This window comes from Podarcis liolepis (genome assembly GCF_965112155.1).
Source record: "Podarcis liolepis genome assembly, chromosome: 7".
Classification (NCBI taxonomy): domain Eukaryota; kingdom Metazoa; phylum Chordata; class Lepidosauria; order Squamata; family Lacertidae; genus Podarcis; species Podarcis liolepis.
This window is the reverse complement of record NC_139561.1, coordinates 87909880-87926543: the sequence shown is the minus strand read 5'-3', so window position 1 is coordinate 87926543 and position 16664 is coordinate 87909880. Positions and strand designations below refer to the sequence as shown.

At 51.9% G+C, this 16664-nt stretch overlaps 1 protein-coding gene across 4 annotated transcripts in view; it reads left to right on the top strand.

The window, feature by feature from the left end:
- The window catches only part of ACTN4 (actinin alpha 4), a 134585-nt gene that overhangs the window by 115048 nt on the left and 2873 nt on the right, over positions 1-16664 (top strand). For 2 of the 4 annotated variants that reach the window (XM_083515797.1, XM_083515798.1), the window contains exons 12-20: positions 2136-2286; positions 5664-5772; positions 5883-6023; positions 7578-7760; positions 8349-8483; positions 9885-10064; positions 11451-11597; positions 13333-13413; positions 15413-15571. In XM_083515797.1, coding sequence (XP_083371923.1) covers positions 2136-2286; positions 5664-5772; positions 5883-6023; positions 7578-7760; positions 8349-8483; positions 9885-10064; positions 11451-11597; positions 13333-13413; positions 15413-15571 — 1286 coding nt within the window. Of the gene's footprint in view, positions 1-2135; positions 2287-5663; positions 5773-5882; positions 6024-7577; positions 7761-8348; positions 8484-9884; positions 10065-11450; positions 11598-13332; positions 13414-13788; positions 14100-15412; positions 15572-16664 lie in introns of those variants that run through there. The other 2 variants (XM_083515800.1, XM_083515799.1) reach the window with 2 other exon arrangements.

Below are 16664 nucleotides of genomic sequence, written 5' to 3'. Positions count from 1 at the left end.
GCAGTTTTCTGGCATTATTGTATTACACCATGGGTAGGCAACCTAAGGCCCGGGGGCCGGATCCGGCCCAATCGCCTCCTCAATCCAGCCCATGAACAGTCTGGGAATCAGTGTGTTTTTACATGAGTAGAATGTGTGCTTTTATTGTTTTTATTTTTTTATAATATTCTATTAGGTTTTATCAATAGAAAAGTTCAGAAAAATACAAAAACAGAAAAATACAAAATTACAAAATACAAACATTAAACACAAAAAGAAGGGAAAAAACACATATAAAAGAAAACAAAAACTCCCTCTTTCTTAATTTCTCATCTTTAGTTAACTTATTTTCCTGACTTCCTCACGTCTCCCTTTTTTGTATCCCTTTTAAAAATTGGTTCAGCAAATTCGTGTCCTATTAGTTTATCTATTATCAATCCCATCTTACATTTTACCTTGTTGCTAGAACCCCTTCGATTCATTTCAATGTCATCAGCATTCAAAAATTTTACAATATTTCTGTAAATAAGTTTTAAATTTCCTCCAATCTTCTTCCACCAACTCTTCTCCCTGGTCTCGGATTCTGCCAGTCATTTCAGCCATTTCCATATAGTCTAATTATTTAAAATGCATCTCCGGGTTATTTGTGGGGCCTGCCTGGTGTTTTTACATGAGTAGAATGTGTCCTTTTATTTAAAATGCATCTCTGGGTTATTTGTGGGGCATAGAAATTCGTTCATTTCCCCCCCACAAAGTATAAACCGGCCCCCCACAAGGTCTGAGGGACAGTGGACCGGCCCCCTGCTGAAAAAGCTTGCTGACCCCTGCCTTACACCTTTCAGGGTAGCCTTCTTCTTGGCCCGATGCCCTTCAGCTGTTTTGGGCTACAACTCCCATCAGGCTGCTGGCTGGGGCTGATGGGATTTGTAGTCCAAAGCACTGCCACCCCCTCCTACTGAGTGGCCTGGAGCAGCAAAGTTGGGCGCGTCTTTTCATTCAGCCAAGTTCAGCCGGCAGGCTCTGCTGTGAGGTAAAACAACCCTGTTAGGTAGTCCAGCAGATGAGGAAGAGGGGGAGATGGAGGGAAATGGTGTCTGTCTCAAGACCACATGGATTGCCTGTAGGTGGGGCCGAGGTGACACTTGAACTGGAGGATATATTGTGCTACAGCTGTCCTTGTGACAGGCTCCATGGGAGACTGGTGACATTCCTCTTCTCTCCCCCCCCCCCCATATCACGTTTATAATTTTTTATTAATTTTTTCTAATTTACATTTCATTCATTTAAACCACCTCAAATCAGTGACTTCTCTTTCTGTGGAACATACCCTGTATGGTATGTTCATTTTACATACCATAAGGTAAAGGGACCCTTGACCATTAGGTCCAGTCGCGGACGACTCTGGGGTTGTGGCGCTCATCTCGCTTTATTGGCCGAGGGAGCCGGTGTACAGCTTCCGGGTCATGTGGCCAGCATGACTAAGCCGCTTCTGGCGAACCAGAGCAGCACACGGAAACGCCGTTTACCTCCCCGCCAGAGCGGTACCTATTTATCTACTTGTACTTTGACGTGCTTTCGAACTGCTAGGTTGGCAGGAGCAGGGACCGAGCAACGGTAGCTCACCCCGTCGCGGGGATTCGACCGCCGACCTTCTGATCGGCAAGTCCTAGGCTCTGTGGTTTAACCCACAGCGCCACCCGCGTCCCTTTACATACCATACATCCCTGCATATTTTACAGGAACTAAACCATTCACTAATCCATTGTTGCATCTATCAACACATATTTACACTGTTGAATTTATCTTAATGCTTTTTTATTGTCTTGCGACGGGGGGGGGGGAGGGGGCTCCTCGATTGCTTTTGACCAGCCCCTGCCACCTTCTCTCCCCACAAGAGAGCCAGTGTGGTGTAGTGGTTAAGAGCGGTAGTCTCCTAATCTGGGGAACCGGGTTCGATTCCCCGCTCCTCCACCTGCAGCTGCTGGGTGACCTTGGGCCAGTCACACTTCTCTGAAGTCTCTCAGCCCCACTCACCTCACAGAGTGTTTGTTGTGGGGGAGGAAGGGAAAGGAGAATGTTAGCCGCTTTGAGACTCCTTAAAGGGAGTGAAAGGCAGGATATCAAATCCAAACTCTTCTTCTTCTTCACAACCCCAGGTAAAGAGACCATGCTGCGGCAGAAGGACTACGAGGCGGCCACCCTGTCGGATATCAAGGCCCTGATCCGGAAGCACGAGGCTTTTGAGAGCGATCTGGCGGCTCACCAGGATCGTGTGGAGCAGATAGCGGCCATCGCGCAGGAGCTCAAGTACGCTGTTCCCCAGGCCTCCCCCCACCCCCGGCAAAAGCAGCTCTCTTTCTGGGGGCACCTCCACCCAGGCTATGCCCATGAGCACACATAATATTGGGACTGGGGGCGCTGTCGCATCCATGACCGGCTTGTGGGCTGCTTTCCATTGGGACATCTGTTTGGCCACTGTGAGAACAGGAATACTGGGCTGGACGGGCCCTTGGCTTGGTCCACCCGCCAGGTTCTTCTGTTCTGAGCTTGGCCTTGAATTCCAGCCAGTTAAATAAATATAAATAAATTTTTATATATACCCTGCCCTTCCCGGTTCAAAAACTGGGCTCAGGGTGGCGAACAAATTCAAAACACCTACTGTATTTTTCGCTCTATAAGACGCACCCGACCATAAGACGCACCTAGTTTTAGAGGAGGAGAACAAGAAAAAAAATATTCTCTTCCTCTCTGCGGAGCACCCCTTCAGCAAAGCGGCAGGAGAAACGGAGCCCCTTCCATTTCTCCTCCCGCTTTGCTGAAGGGGCACTGCGCAGAGAGGGAAAGCTGTGCAGCGCCTCTCCAGCAGTGCGAAGCCAGGAGAGCAAGGGGGATTGGTGCGCACCGATCCCTCTTGTTCTCTTGGCTTCAGCAAAACCTGCGCAGCCTCCATTCGTTCCATAAGACACACACACATTTCCTCTTACTTTTTAGGAGGGGGAAAGTGCGTCTTATAGAGCGAAAAATACAGTAATTGTAAAAGCAGCATAAAAGACAGTAGAAAAAAATACAGTTCTGGGGCAGGTGTTCTTCAAACTCAGGCCCCAGGCCAGGAAGAACTTCCTGGCGCTAAGAGCTGTCCGGCAGCAGAACGGACCACTTTGGAAGATGGCACTGCCCTTCACTGGAGGTTTATTACGCAAGAGTTTGGACGGACATCTGTCAGGGATTCTTTACCTGCAGTTCCTGCATTGCAGGGGGTTCGACTAGATCAGGGGTCTGCAACCTTTAAGACAAAAAGAGCCACTTGGACCCATTTCTGAAGAAAAAACAAACTGGGAGCCGCAAAACCATTGCGACATTTAAAACAAGTATATCTCCAGAGCCGACAGCGGGTGGGAAGGTGACGTCGAGATGGTGCGTGATTAACGCACGCACCGCCCCCATGCGATGTCACAGCCAGTACAGCGCCCGCCACAGTGGGGAGTGTCGGGGCGCACAATGCGCCTCCTCCTCTTGCTAGTATCCGGCCCGGAGCCGCGGCAAAGGTGTAAAAGAGCCACATGCGGCTCCGGAGCCGCGGGTTGCAGACCCCTGGACTAGATGACACTTGGGGTCCTTTCCAACTCTGTGGTTCTGCATCGGTGGACTACAACTCCCATCATCCACAGCCGTCTTAGATCAGAGACCAAGGATGGTGGGAGTTGACATCCATCCACAACTGGGAACCTAAAGCTGAATGAAACCACGACGCTTGGAGCAGCCTCCTTGCTGAAACTATCAGACTGCCGCTCTAAAGCCAGGACACTTGTGGCTTCCTCCTGAGCCAGTCCTCTGGCCCCCTCAAGCCCAGACAGTAAAAATCCCAATTTCGGTCGCTCTGGGCTGTGTGTGTGTGCGCGCACATGCACATTTATGCCGTAAGATTTTCCTGCATCCTGTGTAAAGGAAACATCAGCAGCCTCCGGGCTCTTTAGAAAGCTTCCCAGCCGCCATTCCATTGCACCGCCCAGGCCCACTTGTGTGTGTGTGTGTGACTTGAACCGTCTTGCAGCAAGGGGGGCGACACAAAGAGACACTGTGTGATATTTTTGGCAGGTCCAAAATAGCAACCTCACCGCCCCTTTCCGTTTGTCACTGAGAATCCCTTTCCAATGCGTCTTTGGCTCCTGCACAGAAACGGCTGGGATCACCTCTCCTTTTGGAAAGAGTTCCTAAAAGAGTGTTCTCTTCCACTTGCACACACACACACACACACACACACACACACACACACACGAGATACACAGTGCCCCTATTGTTCTCCTTCCCTCCTCCCTTTGTGTGACACCAGAATGTGCTTATTGTAAGAGTTTGCTGCAAACTTCTTTGTCCTCCCCCCCCTTCTCCCTCTCCCGTCCCCCCAACTCGGATAAACTCGCACACAATTAGTACACACACGCGAGAGCCATGAATAGCGGCTCTTATTCCCGTGGCTGGGAATGGCAGGGAACTTGGAAACATGGATGTGTGTGGCCCTACGGCATGGCTTCGTGGGGGAGAGAACACACACACAAACGCCTCTCTTGCAAAGAAAAAAAAGCCTTGAAATAGCGAAAGCGCCATTTGAAGGCCGCCGAAGCCTTTTCACCCCGCATCTGTTGCTTCGGGAGTCGCTAGGCAATAAATACCCTTCTCTCCCACCCCCTCGTCATGAGTTAGACACAGATCTGAGGTTAGGGGTGTTCTGCCTGAAACCAGGCCTCCTGTTTACCCCGCGTGTCTTGTTGCTGTGGCTCCGCTGGCCCCCTCCCAAGGTATTTCGCTTGGCAAACCTCCCGGCTTTTCTTTCTCCATCCCAAACGTGTAGCGACATGCAGCCTTCCAGAGGAGCTCTGCTAAAAACTTTGCATTTGGGCTGGGAGGGGGGGGAGGTGTTGGCTGGGAACATGCCGCTGTTGGGGCTGGGCGCTGGGCAGATTGGGCCGGGCCACCCTACCCCCCAGAGACTTTGGGGGAGAGCTCCCAACCTGTCCGCCTGGTGGGCAGAGAGCCTTGAAAGGGGGGAACAGCACCCTCTGGTGCCCAAGAGTTGCCACTGTGTAGGTTGCGCAGCAGCCGGGCTCAGGGAGGAAATAGATGCATGGCGTCTCTCGCACCCGGTTGCTGATTTCCTGAATATTTCTGCGGCTCAAACCCACAACCCTGAGATTGAGAATCTCATGCTCTGCTAACGGAGCTATTTGTTCCATTAATTAAAAGACCACAGGTGTGCTCTAAGCAGAGATCATGATCTCTGCAACAAGAGAGCCTTAAGAATATACCGTATTTTTCGCTCTATAAGACGCACCAGACCACAAGACGCACCTAGTTTTTGGAGGAGGAAAACAAGAAGAAAAATATTCTGAATCTCAGAAGCCAGAACAACAAGAGGGATCGCTGCGCAGTGAAAGCAGCAATCCCTCTTGCTGTTCTGGCTTCTGGGATAGCTGCGCAGCCTGCATTCGCTCCATAAGACGCACACACATTTCCCCTTACTTTTTAGGAGGGAAAAAGTGAGTCTTACAGAGCAAAAAAATGCGGTAATTTCTCCTCCTTTTCTCCCAAGATGTTTGGCCCATTGTGATTGTATGAAGGCCGTAGGGGGAAGAGAGCTTAGCCCCACTGGCCTGGCCCCAAATAATGCCCCCTTTCTCTCTGCCCCGCAGCGAGTTGGACTACTACGACTCGCCCAGTGTCAACACCCGGTGCCAGAAGATCTGTGACCAGTGGGACTCGCTAGGGTCCTTGACCCACACACGGAGGGAAGCCTTGGAGGTGAGCCGGGAGGCTCCTGCAGCTTGCCCTGACCTTTGGCCGGGGGCGCAGGGGAGAGTCGGCGCTGTGTCATGTGACCCGATCACCTGACCCATTTCTCTCCTGCACAGAAAACAGAGAAGCAGTTGGAGACCATTGACCAGCTCCACCTGGAATATGCCAAGCGGGCAGCGCCCTTCAACAACTGGATGGAGAGCGCCATGGAGGACCTGCAGGACATGTTCATTGTCCACACCATCGAGGAGATCGAGGTAGGAGGAGGGGGTGGAAGGTCACCGGGCGCAATTCAGTTGCCCCAGGAACGTGCCGGCCAGTCATCAAAGAGTGAGCTAACTCCTTGTTAGCAAAACACGATCCCCACAGGCTTTGTTGACTCCGTGAAAATCAGTACCAAGACTGAAAGGCCCTGCCTCTCACCAGGGCTTTTCCCCAAGCAATTGGAGACTGTGCCTCTTGTTGTTGTTGTTGTTTAGTCGTTTAGTCATGTCCGACTCCTCGTGACCCCCTGGACCAGAGCACATCAGGCACTCCTATCTTCCACTGCCTCCCGCAGCTTGGTCAAACTCATGCTGGTAGCTTCGAGAACACTATCCAACCATCTCGTCCTCTGTCATCCCCTTCTCCTTATGCCCTCCATAATTCCCAACATCAGGGTCTTTTCCAGGGAGTCGTCTCTTCTCATGAGGTGGCCAAAGTACTGGAGCCTCAGCTTCAGGATCTGTCCTTCCAGTGAGCACTCAGGGCTGATTTCCCTAAGAATGGATAGGTGTGATCTTCTTGCAGTCCATGGGACTCTCAAGAGTCTCCTCCAGCACCATAATTCAAAAGCATCAATTCTTCGGCCATCAGCCTTCTTTATGGTCCAGCTCTCACTTCCATTCATCACTACTGGGAAAACCATAGCTTTAACTATACGGACCTTTGTTGGCAACGTGATGTCTCTGCTTTTTAAGATGCTGTCTACTGTGCCTACATGCAGCCAACCTCTCCTCCACCCTTTTCACGCCTCTCCTGGTTCTGGGAGAAGGGGAGCTTGTCACAGCAGCAAGAGGACACACCAGCCAGACTCACCTTGGCCTCCCTCCTCTCCAGCCTCTTGATTCTGAACTTCTTTCTGCCACAGACTCTCCCTGCTCACTAAGTCCTGTCACCCCTTCGGCCTCTGACACCTCCTCTTCCCGGTCTTCTCCCTCTGAGCACCCGTCGTTGTCCCACCATCCCTCCCTGGGCTCCGAACCTCCTTCCTCCTTTCCCAACTGGTTCCTCCCACCACTCCTCAGAGTCCAACCACTCCATGACACCAGTTCAGAGAATCTTGGGTCCCCAGGACTGGGGAAGATCACCTGAGGCTTGGGGGACCCATCACCTGAAGGCAGCTTCCTGCATCCTGACTTGGTATAAGACGGGTTCATATGCCTGTACAGTGGTGCCTCGGGTCACAGACTCGAGGTTACAGACTCTGCTAACCCAGAAATAGTACCTCGGGTTAAGAACTTTGCTTCAGGATGAGAACAGAAATTGTGCTCTGGCGGCGTGGCAGCGTGGCGGCAGCGGGAGTCCCCATTAGCTAAAGTGGTGCTTCAGGTTAAGAACAGTTTCAGGTTAAGAACGGACCCCCGGAACGAATTAAGTACTTAACCCGAGGTACCACTGTACTTGAAGCTGCTTTCACGTGGCCAAACAGAACTTGACAGGCGGCGCTCTGCCTCCTGGGTCACCACATCGTAGCACAGTAGAGTTGGAAGGGACCCAAAGATTTTAATCTAGTCCAGGAATCGCAGCTAACAAACCCCTTTTTCTCCCAGGGATTGATTGCAGCCCACGATCAGTTCAAGTCCACCCTTCCCGACGCGGACAAGGAGCGTGAGGCCATCCTGGGTATCCAGAGCGAAGCGCAGAAGATTGCAGACTACAACAACATAAAACTCTCCGGGAACAACCCGTACACTTCGGTCACTCCGCAGATCATCAACTCCAAGTGGGAAAGGGTGAGTGGAGATGGTCCAAGGCCTGGAAACGATGCCTTATGAGGAACGGCTAAGGGAGCTGGGCATGTTTAGCCTGGAGAAGAGGAGGTTAAGGGGTGATATGATAGCCATGTTCAAATAGATAAAAGGATGTCACATAGAGGAGGGAGAAAGGTTGTTTTCTGCTGCTCCAGAGAAGCGGACACGGAGCAATGGATCCAAACTACAAGAAAGAAGATTCCACCTAAACATTAGGAGGAACTTCCTGACAGTAAGAGCTGTTTGACAGTGGAATTTGCTGCCCAGGAGTGTGGTGGAGTCTCCTACTTTGGAGGTCTTTAAGCAGAGGCTTGACAACCATATGTCAGGAGTGCTCTGATGGTGTTTCCTGCTTGGCAGGGGGTTGGACTCGATGGCCCTTGTGGTCTCTTCCAACTCTAGGATTCTATGAGATGTCCGGATGGTGTCACGAATCCAGGCAGTGTCCTGGAGGGAGATGGGGGGAGAGAGAAGACGCCCAGCTGAAGTGGCCCACGGCCAGTTTGGCTGGTGGGAGAGGCTGGGGGGTCAATGATCCAACTCTTTTTGTTCTCGTTTTTGTTGGAGCAGGTCCAGCAGTTGGTGCCAAAGAGGGACCACGCCTTGCAAGACGAGCAGAGCAAGCAGCAGTCCAATGAACATCTGCGCCGGCAGTTTGCTAGCCAGGCCAACATTGTGGGGCCTTGGATCCAGACCAAAATGGAGGTGAGGGTGCTCTGCCCGCTGCTCCCCGCTTGCCCCACAGGAGAATTTGGAGAGGTGCAGAGAGGAGAGATTTCCGTTTTGTTTCATTTTCACTATCAATTCGTATACCGCCTTTCTTGTAAACACAAGGCAGTTTACGTGTCTGCAAGATAGACAGCAAAGATCACACGCCTAATAGCAACCATACCCAGTTCTTTAAAAACTCATGATAAAAGCATAAGTTAAAAATAAACAACTTGAATAAAGCAATATTCATTAGTCCATTAGAATACAGTGGTACCTCTGGTTGCGAACCGGATCCGTTCCAAAGGCCCATTCACAACTTGAAAGGAATGCAGCCCGCGTCTGCAAGTGTGAGGGTCGCGATTCGCCACTTCTGCGCATGTGCATGACGTCATTTTGTGTGTCTGCGCATGCGCGATCGGCGAAACCCGGAAGTAGCCCTTTCCAGTACTTCTGGGTCGCCGCGGGACGCAACCTGAAAACGCTCAACCTGAAGCAAACGTAACATGAGGTATGACCGTATAACAGTAAACAGTTAATTTAAATACCGGCAAATAATAATTAAACAGTTTACACTTATCAGTTAGAATAAAGAATTACTAAGCTGTAATCGGTAAAAATAACGGCAGGACACAATGCATAAAATAACCACAAAACCAGCATCACATTGAGAAACGAGGGCACACAGATGACGAAAATGTTTTTTGAAAATATCCCCGAATTCCTCCTCCCTTCCCAGCTGCTTTTGCTGTTCTCATAGTCAAGGTTTGAGAAAGGCTCTCAGGTTCTGGAGGGTGGGGCAAGGCAGGTGGAAAAAGCCGGAGCTCTGGAGCATCGGTACAGCGTAAGAGCCAACAGTGAGACGTGTGAGCCAGGAATGGCCCATCTCTCACCATGGGCTCTGCTGCTCTGAGAGCCTTTTGGGCTGGTCGAGACTTCTGGTTAGCGCCAGCGACTAATGGCGGATTCCCTCCGAGCTCCGGAGGGAATCGGCTCTGCAGGATTGGGTCTTGCCGCTGCGGCGAAGTGGGGACCCTAAAAAATCACAGGTGGAAAAGCCTGTGAACGTGGTGACTCGGCGGGCACCATTTGCACACCCCCCCGATCTGCGAATGAGCCTTTTAAAAGGCTCCGGAACGGGGTCGGGGTGCGGCGTGGTGCTGAGAGTACTTCCTCTTCTGTGGAGTGAAGCCGCGAGCCATTGTCGGAGAGCGCTGACTTCTTCTTTTGGGCTGGTGTAGCGGACTTACAGTATAATACTAGCCCACTGGTTGAATTAGGGGCAGTGCCTTCCAGGTCTAAAAGCCAGGCGGTCAAGCTAGTTCTGGGCAGGATCTATGCCTGCCCGGCCTGTTTGCCCTGACACGGCTCCGCCTTCTTCTCTCCCCCCTCCGCCAGGAGATCGGGCGCATCTCCATCGAGATGAACGGGACTCTGGAGGACCAGCTAGATCACCTGAAGCTGTATGAGCAGAGCATCGTGGATTACAAGCCCAACATCGACATCTTGGAGCAGCAGCACCAGCTCATCCAAGAGGCCCTCATCTTCGACAACAAGCACACCAACTTCACCATGGAGGTGAGGGCAGAGTGGGGACGCTCTCAGCCAGCTAGCCAGACAACTGGCCGCTCTGGGGGGTTTTTTTCTGGCAGTTTGCATGCTGGGGAAATGGGAGTCAGGGAACAGGCCTCGCAAAACTGATACAGTGGTACCTCGATCCTCGGAACGTCTCCGTTGACGAAAGTTTCGGAACCCGAACGCAATGAAAACCCGGAAGCAGATGCTTCCGTCTTTGAACGCGCCTTGGAAGTCAAACAGCTTCCGCTGCGTGCTTTTCAATTTTCTCAGCTGAATCTGCAGACAGCCCTTTGTTGCCTCGGTTTTTGGACGCTTAGGAACTCGAACGGTCTTCCGGAACGGATTTGCGTTCAAGAACCAAGGTACCACTGTAGCTGTTTTTTTCTAAGAAGTAACTCACACTACGTGGGGCTGACCCAGAAACTCCAGCGGGTGCAGAATGCCGCAGCGAGACTCCTTACAGGGTCCTCGCCATGGGATCACATTCATCCGGTGCTATACCAGCTGCACTGGCTCCCGGTGGAGTACAGGATCAGGTTTAAGGTGCTGCTTTTAACCTGTAAAGCCCTATACGGCCTAGGACCCTCGTACCTACGGGACTGCCTCTCCCAGTATGCCCCGCGGAGGACCTTACAGTCTTCAAACGAAAACATCTTGGAGATCCCGGGCCACAGGGAGGTTAGGCTGGCCTCAACCAGAGCCAGGGCTTTTTCGGCCGTGGCCCTGATCTGGTGGAATGCTCTGTCACAAGAGACTAGGGCCCTGCGGGACTTGACATCTTTCCGCAGGGCCTGCAAGACAGAGCTGTTCCACCAGGCCTTTGGCCAAGGCACAGTCTGACCCCCTCCTTTGGTAATCCTCACAGAACTCTAGCCCAATGGTTGCCATTGATTTGATTTTTGAATTGATTTTAAAATGAATTGATTTTAGAAAGCTGTGTTATTTTTATTGTTCTTAGCCACTCTGAGCCCGGCTTCAGCTGGGGAGAGCGGGATATGAATAAAAAATTATTATTATTATTCAAAGAATAAATGGCAGAGACAACAATGATAAAGTACTTCAGTCGAAGCCATTTGGAAACATATAGGAAGGCAGCGCCTCAAGCGTTTCCAGGGCTGGCTGCCGGTTTTAGGGTTTCAGGCTTGCACCAGCCGGGCTCGTCTTCCTAGGCCCTTTTGCTGAGTGGGGAGGCTTTGATTCGGGGGGTTCTGCCTAGTTCTTTACAAAGCAACCCTTGTTGGGCTGGGGGAACCCTCTGCCCTCTACCAGATCTTAGCCCCTGATAGATCCCAGGTGCGGATTCAGCTTTCAAGAAGGCAGTACACCGAAGCGGGTGACTTATTCAGCCTTGCCTCTTCCCCTCCCGCCCCGAACTCTTCGTTCCAGCATATCCGTGTCGGGTGGGAACAACTCCTCACCACCACAGCCCGGACCAGCAACGAAGTGGAGAACCAAATCTTGACCCGGGACGCCAAGGGGATCAGCCAGGAGCAGATGCAGGAGTTCCGGGCCTCCTTCAACCACTTCGATAAGGTAACCTGAGTTTGGCGCAGGGCTGGGGCCTTGCCGTGGAGCAGCCGGAAAGTCGTTTTTGGGTGCAGAAGAGTCTTCCCTCTGTGTGTTTGTGTGTGTGTGTGCGCGTGTGACTTTCCTGCCTCTGATCACTAAAATAAAGAATGAAAGAATCTCCTGTCCACAGGAAAGGGTCCATTCCCTCAGACTGAAAAACGACAAAGAGGCTGGCACCAGTTGGAGGGTCCTCGGAGCTCAGCCTTGTAGCGCTGCCATGAGTGCTCTTGCTTTCCTTAATTTCCAGGCCATGCTCGTTCTTCATGATTTATATTTTTATCCCAACCCTTCTTTGAAAGGGCTCAGGGTAGTTGCAGTCCCCTCCCTGCATTTTATCACCACCAACCCTGCGAGGTGGGCCCGGCTGAGACAGTAGCTGCCAGCTCTCGGGGTGACTCTGCTTGCTCTTGGCAGAATTTTTTAGAAAGGGTTGAACGGTTTGGCGCTCCAGCTTCCAGCCGCTTTTCTGCCACCCAAATCAGACCTGTTCAATTTGTGTCCGGAGGAAACTGGCCAGGCCTATTGTTGGCATCTGTCTGTCTTGAGACACAATGGAGTTTGCCTCCAGGGGTGAAGTCAAACCGCTGCGTTAGCAGCACCCAAGTGGCCTCCCCCGGGGTGCAAGCCTGGGCGGTGTGTCTCGAGGTCCTGGGCTCCAGGATGACAAGACACACACACACACACACACCCCAGGCTCACTGATGTGGTCCCAAGGAAATCAGAGCAAGACATTTGGCACCAGCTTGGCTGCAGGAATTGCCGGAAGGAGGCGTAGAAGGCGCCATCCAACCCTCTTAGGGACTCCGCTCTGGATTTGTTCAGGGTTTCCTCCCAAGCCTTCTTCCCAGAACGTTTGCAAGCACAATTCAAAGTGTTGGTGCTGACCTTGAAAGCCCTAAATGGCCTCAAAGGCCCAGTATATCTGAAGGAGCGTCTCCACCCCCATCGTTCTACCCGGACACTGAGGTCCAGCACCGAGGGCCTTCTGGCGGTTCCCTCGCTGCGAGAAGCCAAGCTACAGGGAATCAGGCAGAGGGCCTTCTCGGTAGTGGCGCCCGCCCTGTGGAACACCCCCCCCATCAGATGTCAAAGAGAACAACAACCACTAAACTTTTAGAAGACATTTGAAGGCAGCCCTGTTTAGGGAAGCTTTTAATATTTGATGTATTACTGCATTTTAATGTTTGGTTGGGGGCCGCCCAGGGTGGCTGGGGAGGCCTGGCCAGATGGGCAGGGTATAAATGGTAAATTATTTTTATTTTCTTCTCCCAAAGATGTCCTGCAAAGCAGCGGAGGTTTAAGCTCAGAGTTTTCCTTCTCCTAGTTGCGCTCCCTTCCCAGGTTGAGAACCCCCCATAGAAGCCAGGGTTCATTTTTTCACGGCTTGTTGCCGCACGTCTGATCAGAACAGGTGTTGGTGTGAAAGTCCTGTCTCTTTTGAGCGCCCCAGCCAGGTCCTTGAAGCAGGGATTCCCAAAGGGCTCTTTGTCTTCTTCCCCTCCTCCTCTGCCCACTTCCTGGGCCTGCGGGCAGGAGCTCGCCCCGAGAGCATCCACGAGAGTGTTGGAACTAACGTCGTGTCTTTTCCCCTTCCCCCCTCCCTTGTCGTGTGCACGTGGGCTCTCCCGCCCTCCTCCCCACCCCCCTCAAATGTGCATGCCGCGCCCTCCGCCCCTCCCTGCGCGTGGCCCGGCGGCAGGATCACGGCGGCTCCCTGGGACCCGAAGAGTTCAAAGCGTGCCTCATCAGCTTGGGATATGATGTGGAGAATGACCGACAGGTACCCGATGCCCGTTCAAAACCGCGCAGCCGCTCGGCGACCTTGCAATTAACCTGATCTCCTTTCTCTCTTCCTTCACCACGTTCGTTTCTCCCCACCATCAAACACCCACTTTTCTTCTTCTTCCTCCTCCTCCCGCCACCTTGTCGTCGCCGTGTTTCGTGTATCCGATTTGTGCGCCCGTGTCTCCCCCCACTTCCCCTGTCGTCTGTTTACGTGGCATCTCGATGGCTTCTCCTGACTGATGGTCTCTCTTTCTGTGTCTCTTTCCTCCGTGGGGCTCTGCGGCCCTCTCTTCCCTTTCCATCTTTGCATGCCTCCTCCATCTGCGTTCTCTCCCTCTCCCTCCCTTCGCCTGTCGGCCTCTGGGAATAGAAGCGCACGGGCAGCATGGACACAGACGACTACCGAGCTCTGCTTATCTCCACGGGATACAGCCTGGTACGCTCCGCTCTCTGCTTTCCCCCCACTTCTCTTCCTCGCTCTGTCCTCCATGCCGACGGCAGCAGCTGGCGACAGCCGAAATGCTGCATCTGTCCGTTGTGTGGCCGGCCCTCGCCGTGGGCAGTATCCTTCCGCCTTGGGTACCCAGCCTTGCTGAACTCCCAACTCCCATCATCCCCTGCCAGCTTAGCCGGGGATTATGGGAGTTGTGGTCCAGGCTGAAGAACACGGGCCTAGGGTGTGAGTCGGAACGTGATGTCAAGTCGGGTCAGGGGTCAGGGCTGTGCTTACGGCCAAGTGGTTTGCAAGACAAGGCGGAGGAGGGTGGGAAATTCAGGGTTACTGGTGGGTGGGCATTTGCTAGGGCTGCTGGGAGTCACAGGTGGGGAGAGGGTGCTGTTGCTTGTGGGCTTCCCATTGGGGGTGCTTGTTTGGTCGCTATGGGACCGGTTGCTAGATTAGATGATCTTGCAGACTATTCCTACTATGAATCGGCAGGGTGGGGGAGCTCCCTTCGGTTGAGTGGGGATGGCTATGGAGGGACGAGACGACTTTGTGTAAAATAAACATGGGGGGGTGTCAGAAATCAGGCAGGCACCACCCCTACGAAGGTTCGGGCACCTGGTTAAGATGGTTTTATTCCAGGAAGCCTTTGTCCCTCACAAACGCTGCTCCAATGTTTTATTCTCCAGCATTTTACATTTCGGGCACAGCTGTGCCGTACATTTGAAGCATGTGACTTCCACCAAAGGATGCTGGGAACTGTAGTTTGCCCTCCGCAGAGCCACACTCCCAAGTACCCTTAACAAACTACAGTTCCCACAATTCTTTGGGGGAAAGCCATGTGCTTCAGGTAAACATGACAGCGTCGGTGTATGGTAACATTTTTATTCTCCAATGGCCACTTTGAGACCCATATAAAGTGAAAAGCGGGGTATAGATTTCTAATAAGTAGTGTAGAGGAAGCTGCTTTTGTGCCAGGTTTGACTTGTTTACCCATCTAGCTCTGCCTTCTCCAACGCGGTGCCCTCCTTCATCGCTGGCCCTCTGGAGGGCGCTAGGTTGGGGGTCGGCTGATTGAGCCCAGCACTGCCTGCAAAGGCTGCCAGCCGCTCTCCCAAGATCTGAGACAGAGAGAAGCTCTTCCCCATTTCCTGCTATCTGGTCTTTTTTCTTTTTAACTGGAGATGGGAGGGACCGGAGACCTTCTACATGCCAAGCAGACCTTCTACCTGCCGCCCTGCTATGGTTCCTCCCTAGTAGGAGGAGCAATCACAGGAGATTCAAATGGAAATTAAGCCTAGGAAACCTTAAGCAAGAAAGGTTTGAGCCAAGTTCATCTGGGTGTAGTTCCAAACTCCGCAGAATTCCCGCCAGTCCAAATTCGGACAGCCACTTTGACACGGAATGGGGGGACTTCTCTAAAGCTTGAGGCCACAGCTGAGTTTTCCAGCAAACGTGTCAGAGCCGTCAAACGGACTCAGCTGTTTCGCTGCCATTTTGCCAGGAGACTCAAATGACCTCCTTTCTCTCACCCCCACCCCTGCCTCCCCAGGGAGATGCGGAATTCAACCGGATCATGAGTGTCGTGGACCCCAACAACAGCGGAGTGGTGACTTTCCAAGCCTTCATCGATTTCATGTCCCGGGAGACCACGGACACGGATACGGCCGACCAGGTCATTGCCTCCTTCAAGGTCCTGGCTGGAGACAAGGTGAGTTCAACAAGGGAGAGGAAAGACTTTAAAGAAACGAGCAAAAAGACCAACCACGTTTCTAGCTGTTGTGGCTGAAAAGACATTGCTGAGAGTGCTCGAATCTCAGAAGCCAGAGGAAGAACAGAGTCAGTTTTCTAGCATTTGGGGCTGGGGTCTTCAGGAACTCCTCAAAGGCCAAGCAAGGGAGATCATGCAGATTTGTGCAAGCCTTCGCCTGATTGCAGGACAGAATATGACTTCCCTCGGTGCAGAATTTAGAAAACTTTTTGAAAGTTCAGAGAGCGTAGTCACCCAAGACATTTTTTCCCTTTGAGATGACTTGGGGGGCAGATCTGCTCGTACGTTTCAAACACATTCCACACCGCATTTGAAGCACACGACTTTCCCCCACGCCCGCCCAAGAATCTGGGAACTCACAGCTAAAATAAGGAATCCGAAAGACAAAATATCTGGGGAAGAACGGAGACCCCTTTTAGTTTATATAAGAACACAATACAGCGAAATAAAATTTCATACAGGTTTTCCCTTGTGAGCAATGGAAAGGAAATAGAAAAGATTGCAATATAGGATTTAGGTGAATGGATAAGGTTAATAGGTTAGACAGGCAGCAGGGAGGAGAGGGACTCAGACCATCACGAATTAAGGATGGGAAGTTGCCAGGATAAATAGATTTTGATGTAAATTGTATGTTATATGATCTTAACGTACAATGGTACCTCGGGTTACATGCGCTTCAGGGTACAGACTCCACTAACCCAGAAATAGTGCTTCAGGTTAAGAACTTTGCTTTAGGATAAGAACAGAAATCATGCTTCGGCGGTGCAGCGGCAGCAGGAGGCCCCATTAGCTAAAGTAGTGCTTCAGGTTAAGAACAGTTTCAGGTTAAGAACGGACCTCCGGAACGAATTAAGTACTTAACCCAAGGTACCACTGTAAATCAATGTAAAATAATAAAAAAATATCCTGGGAGCTGTAGCTTCGCCCTCGCAGAACTACAACTCCCAGCACCCTTAAACTACAGTTCCCAGGATTCTGCGGGGAGGGGAACCCATGTGCTTTAAATCGATGTGCTGCAGATTGATGGAGTTTG